The sequence below is a fragment of the Tachypleus tridentatus genome, chromosome 7, assembly GCF_004210375.1.
Source record: "Tachypleus tridentatus isolate NWPU-2018 chromosome 7, ASM421037v1, whole genome shotgun sequence".
Taxonomy (NCBI): Eukaryota; Metazoa; Arthropoda; class Merostomata; order Xiphosura; family Limulidae; genus Tachypleus; species Tachypleus tridentatus.
Genome location: NC_134831.1, coordinates 168,925,964 through 168,931,071, shown reverse-complemented (window position 1 = coordinate 168,931,071; position 5,108 = coordinate 168,925,964). Strand labels below are relative to the sequence as shown.

The window sequence follows — 5,108 nt, the reverse complement described above, 5'->3', positions numbered from 1 at the left end:
CATTTAAGTTTACTTCAAAGTTCACTATCTGAACGAAGAGTAGAATTCCAAGTTTTACCTGATTCTTTTTAAACATCAATGTGATATAAAGACTCCATGCTGCAGACAAAAGCCTTTATTAAAACATACAAAAATTTTATTATAAAGTTAACATTCACTGTCGTATAATCATGATAATTAAAGCTAATCTTTATTTCTCATAATTTAGCATTACACCCAACAAGAATAATCTGATTCGTGTGCAATAATAGACGTGCACAGGGATTTACAGTAACTGACTTTCAACTCATTGTAATGTTGTATTTCTGTCATAAAAAACGTAAGAATCGGTACTTGGATTCCAAGTAATAATAGTTTTTGTTGTTTTTTTAATCGAGACCGTACTTCCGGAGGCCTGTATGAGTGTAACTTTAAGATATTTGATTCTAGAGATACGTTCAGGCATTTATTTGCTAAGTAGAAGTAATGAGTCGCTATTTGATTGGCTAACTAGAAGTAATGAGTACCATATGATTGGCTAAGTAAAAGTAATAAATCGCCATTTGATTGGATAAATGAAAGTAATGAATCGTCATTTAATTGGCTAAGTAAAAGTAATGAGTCACAACGATTGAAGTATTTCTGTTTTTATTTTTATTTTCTGTGAATCACTGTTTTATATACAGTTGCCTACAAGTTTATAAACAGTTGTTCATTAAACACTAGTTCTAAAAAACATTTATAACATTATAGCAGACCCAATTTTAGATGGATCACCCCGAACACATTAATTATTTTATAAAATGAGATCAAGAACGTTGTTTCCCCGAGATCTTTAATGGTGACCCGACACAAATACAATTGTAGTAAAATAACATGACAACAGTTAGGTGCGATATTTGAAACGGTCCCTAAGTTTATTTTCACGTGATCTGGGAAAATATCTGATTATCACGGAAAGAAAGTTAATGAAAAACATAGCTTTTAGTGCTCTCACCATCTGACGACTCAGTCATATATTTAGCTGACACATTATGCACCACGTTATATTTTGTACATTAAAGTGGTTAAGGCCATTTTGACTGGCATCTGCTAGTGAACATAACATATATTCTGCTTCACAATAATTTCACTAAATTAATATATTATTGTGTCATAATTTGGTATATAAGTAGCTGAAATGTTAAAGTGATACTCGAAAATAACAGGAGTCATATCTCGTGGCATAACACTCACGTTGGTCATAAGAACAGAAATCATAGCATAATTTTCAGGTGGATCTAACATGTCTTTAATGTCACTACAGTAAACTTAGCTATAATTATTATTCTTTTAAAAACAATACGCCAGTCGTTGAGGATAAATAAGGATGTTTTTATTACCTCCATATTTATTGTTAAGTCTATTAAAAAAAAACTATTGGCAAGTATCTATACATAACTTGAACTGTAACAGCGTTACATTAAAATTTAATTTTTGCCCCTTTCGTTTAACAAAATCGTGCGCACGGGGACGAAGTTTAGAAGTGAAATTTTTCTGGCTGACTTGATGAAGGAACGTGTGCACGGGACTGCTACAGCAATCCAAACATTATCTTTATCAACCATTGTTAGATCTGTTTCTAAGTTTCCTCTATGCAAAGTTATTGTTAGATTTTAAATTTTATCTAATTAATGGCTGGTAAACGAAGTATTTAAACCGTCTCTTTATATTTATATATTAGAGTACCAGTATATGTCATTATACTTACGGCATTCTACTTGTTAAACACTTACGACTTTAACACTGAATCCACACTGAGATCCATATCACTGTTGAAAAATTACAATATGCTATCATTTAATGAAGCCTAGAATAACATGAAACTACCTGACGCGTAGATACTGTCCACTGGTGCCCATAGGTGGACATATTCAGAAACTTCAGTCCTACCTAGACCCATACTCCTTTCGGCAACTCGGAATTTAATCAGATATCCCTTACTATATTTCAGTTATATTGTTTACAGTTATTGACTATTTTGGGTGATCAATATATCTACAATAACTCAGTAGACTGAGTATGCTTAATCACTTTCACGCATACGAAGTTGTAGCAAATGAACTGATGTGCTGATAGAACTTTCCTTTGTGACCATCACCTGTTGGTCAGTGAGCGATCAATGATTGTCCTACCGTATCAGTTAAATGGCTAGTTGAATTAGGGATGGACGTGCGTAACGTGGGGGGCTGGATGTGGGGGTGAACTGGATTATCCCTGTGCAGACCACCATCGGCGTATCTCATCAACATCTCGGCCGTGTTGTTGATGGACACACTTAATGGTTCAGTCTTATTGGTCGTGCTGTCGGTGGACGTTGAAGGAGTCATTCTTTTCTCTTTCTGACGGCGATTACAGAACCAGACCCGGACAACTTCTTTCTCTATCTCCAGGCTGTCTGCGAGGGCTGTAATCTCTTGGGCCGAGGGTTTAGGGCGTTTACGAAAGTTATTTTCTAGCACATTCTTTACAGACATTTCGATGCTGGTTCGCTTCTTTCTTTTGCGTCCTTGGGTGGTAATCATGTCGATGGACGTCGGCGATCCAGAGGTGCTTTCTGCCTCTTCCAGCCATTTGGCAAGGAGAGGCTTTAACTTGCACATGTTCTTGAAGCTGAGCTGCAGAGCTTCGAACCTACAGACTGTGGTTTGACTAAAGACGTTACCGTAGAGCGTGCCGAGCGCCAGCCCGACGTCTGCCTGCGTGAAGCCTAGTTTGATCCGCCGCTGTTTAAACTGCTTGGCAAACTTTTCCAAGTCGTCTGACGAAGGTGGCAGTGACTCTATTTTGCTGAGCTCGTCACTGTCTAGCTGGAGTGGATGGTGTTCTTTGTCGAGGTGGGGGGTCTTCCTTATTGCCGGGTGTATCTGCACCCCACTATGTGTTGACATACCATTCATAGCGTATATTGGCTGTTGAAGACGCGAAGAACCATTCGTTGATGAAGCCATTTCAGTAGTGTGTTGGTAAGCTGAAGGAGATGATTGCCAGGCTGTTATGTGTTGCAGCGAACGGTGTTGACTTAAAGAACCTGGATTTGAGTGATGTGTTGCGTGCAGTTCATTATAATGGCTGTTGGTCGGCCAGCCCAAAAGGTCACTGTGACTAGGTAGACTAGTCCACTGTTGGTGGGACCCCAGAACGTGTCCGTTTGGACAGTGGTGCTGGGATGACTTCATCTCATCATAGCTGACCTGGGAGCTAGCTATTTGCATTTCTCTGGTGAAGCCGTGTGTGTTCGATAGAGATTCCTCGTTTCGTGTAACGTTGAATAGACTGGATGTTCCAGTAGCCATGCTTTAAATACTGGTTGAACAGATATTACGCGCAAAACCAAGTCCTTCATATGCGTTCTGGTGACTGACAAACTGGCCTCTCTTTAGACCGACAGTTCGTCACCATGGCAGGCGCTGATAGAGATCTTTCTACTTTAGCTACTGATTGGTTAACGTTGAACGATGAAATTGGATAACTATTAAATCACAGATTTCAACCAGAAAGCTTATTGGCCGTGACGTTGGTCGTGATGAAACCATGGAAACGACATAATATCGCGGGATCTATTTCCTCCAGTATACGTCCACCCAAGCCCAGGGGACACATGGGAGGTCGAGGTGTTGTCAAGATGAAACCTCCAGTCCTAGGGGTGGAGCTTTAACGATAGGCGGGAAGCATCTTTAGCCGTAGAATTATGCACCTGTTAATTGTAAGTTTTTACGATTGTATGTATATCTATATCTAAAGGGCCAAGAGTTTTGACTTACAGGTTTATACAGTAAAAACTACTGTTATTACGCGTACTATACGTTCCAACATCATGAGTATTACCTAGTAAATCTGCCATTATTACTTACACTATATATTCCAACGTCATGAGGTTTACCCAGTCAAAACAAATAGAGTATCTTAATACTTACCTGTAGAAAGTTAACAATGTAAACCAATAGAAATATCTTAATACTGACCTGTAAAAAGTTACGAATGTGAACCAATAGAAGTATCTTAACACTAACCTGTGGAAAATTAAAAAAACGCATTTGAAAAGTAAAATTTCTCAAGTGTTACCCTCAAGATAAAAGACTGCGGGTTGGTGTCCCCAACCAGTATTTTAAGAAGTTAAAGAACAACAATTCTTTTGAGAGCAGGCAACATATGGTAATGACAAACACATTCAGTTGGATCACATTTCGAAAAATTAAACGTAAGTTGATATGAGTGCATATGAATCGATAATAAAGTGTATTTGCTATTTTTATAAAGAAACTAGTTTGAACTTATTACAGAAATTACAAGAAAAAATGTTCAAGACAGAACCTTGTGTAGAAACTGTAGTTATTGTTCATGCACTAGGAAACTTTAAGTACAATTCATTACAGAAAAACGTTCTTTTCTTTGGTTAACTAACAAATATAATCTGTTTGAAGAATTCGATCTTAAGCTAAGTTAACTAATGAAAAAAGTATTTAAAGGTATGCAATGAATTCCATTCTAGCGAGACGTAGCTGTCTTATTGATATATAATCTTTATATAAATTACTGATAAGATAATCTTAGTGAAATAAAGAAAAACGTATATACGTAATACGTCCAATAAGCTCTCTGGAAACATCCACTACGAGGCCTTTAGCCCAATGCCATGGTTCATAAGTCTACTGAAATATGACAGAAACAGTTTGTGTGGTTGAGACATTGTTTATTGTTCTCCCAAGCACTGCTATCCACTCATCTTTTGGAAGATTGATTTAAAACTTGGTGTGTTTATAGCTTGGCCCAATACACCCAGAACACTCTTTAATGTTTTATAGTCCTTTTAATGGATCTCATGGGATAAAAGTTCAAACAACCTAAAACTGTATATATAAATTCCTGTGCGGCCATATTTCCAACAATCAATATTAAAGTCAGCACAACTATACATTTTCAGGCACCTAATACATTCAAAAAACGTTGTTCATTTTAAGTTGTTTTTTATGTTCACAACAAAACATAATTTTGGGATTTTTGATCAATTTCTCAGCCGTATTTTGACCAATTTACGTGGGATTTGGTATAAAATACTTTCTTACAATCCCCATACATATTTTGTGTCA

General features: G+C 37.1%; 1 protein-coding gene across 1 annotated transcript; it reads right to left on the bottom strand.

Annotated features, from left to right (window-relative positions):
• Window positions 1–560: 560 nt before the first annotated feature.
• LOC143257179 (POU domain, class 3, transcription factor 4-like) lies at window positions 561–3,447 on the bottom strand. Its single transcript, XM_076515541.1, has one exon. It carries the CDS (start codon window positions 3,312–3,314, stop codon window positions 2,127–2,129), a length of 1,188 nt encoding a protein of 395 aa, XP_076371656.1. The 5' UTR covers window positions 3,315–3,447; the 3' UTR covers window positions 561–2,126.
• Between the last annotated feature and the right edge of the window lie 1,661 nt (window positions 3,448–5,108).

Coding starts and splice junctions, on each gene's coding strand:
- LOC143257179 (XM_076515541.1), bottom strand. CDS start 3,314: ATGGCTACTGGAACATCCAGTCTATTCAACGTTACACGAAACGAGGAA.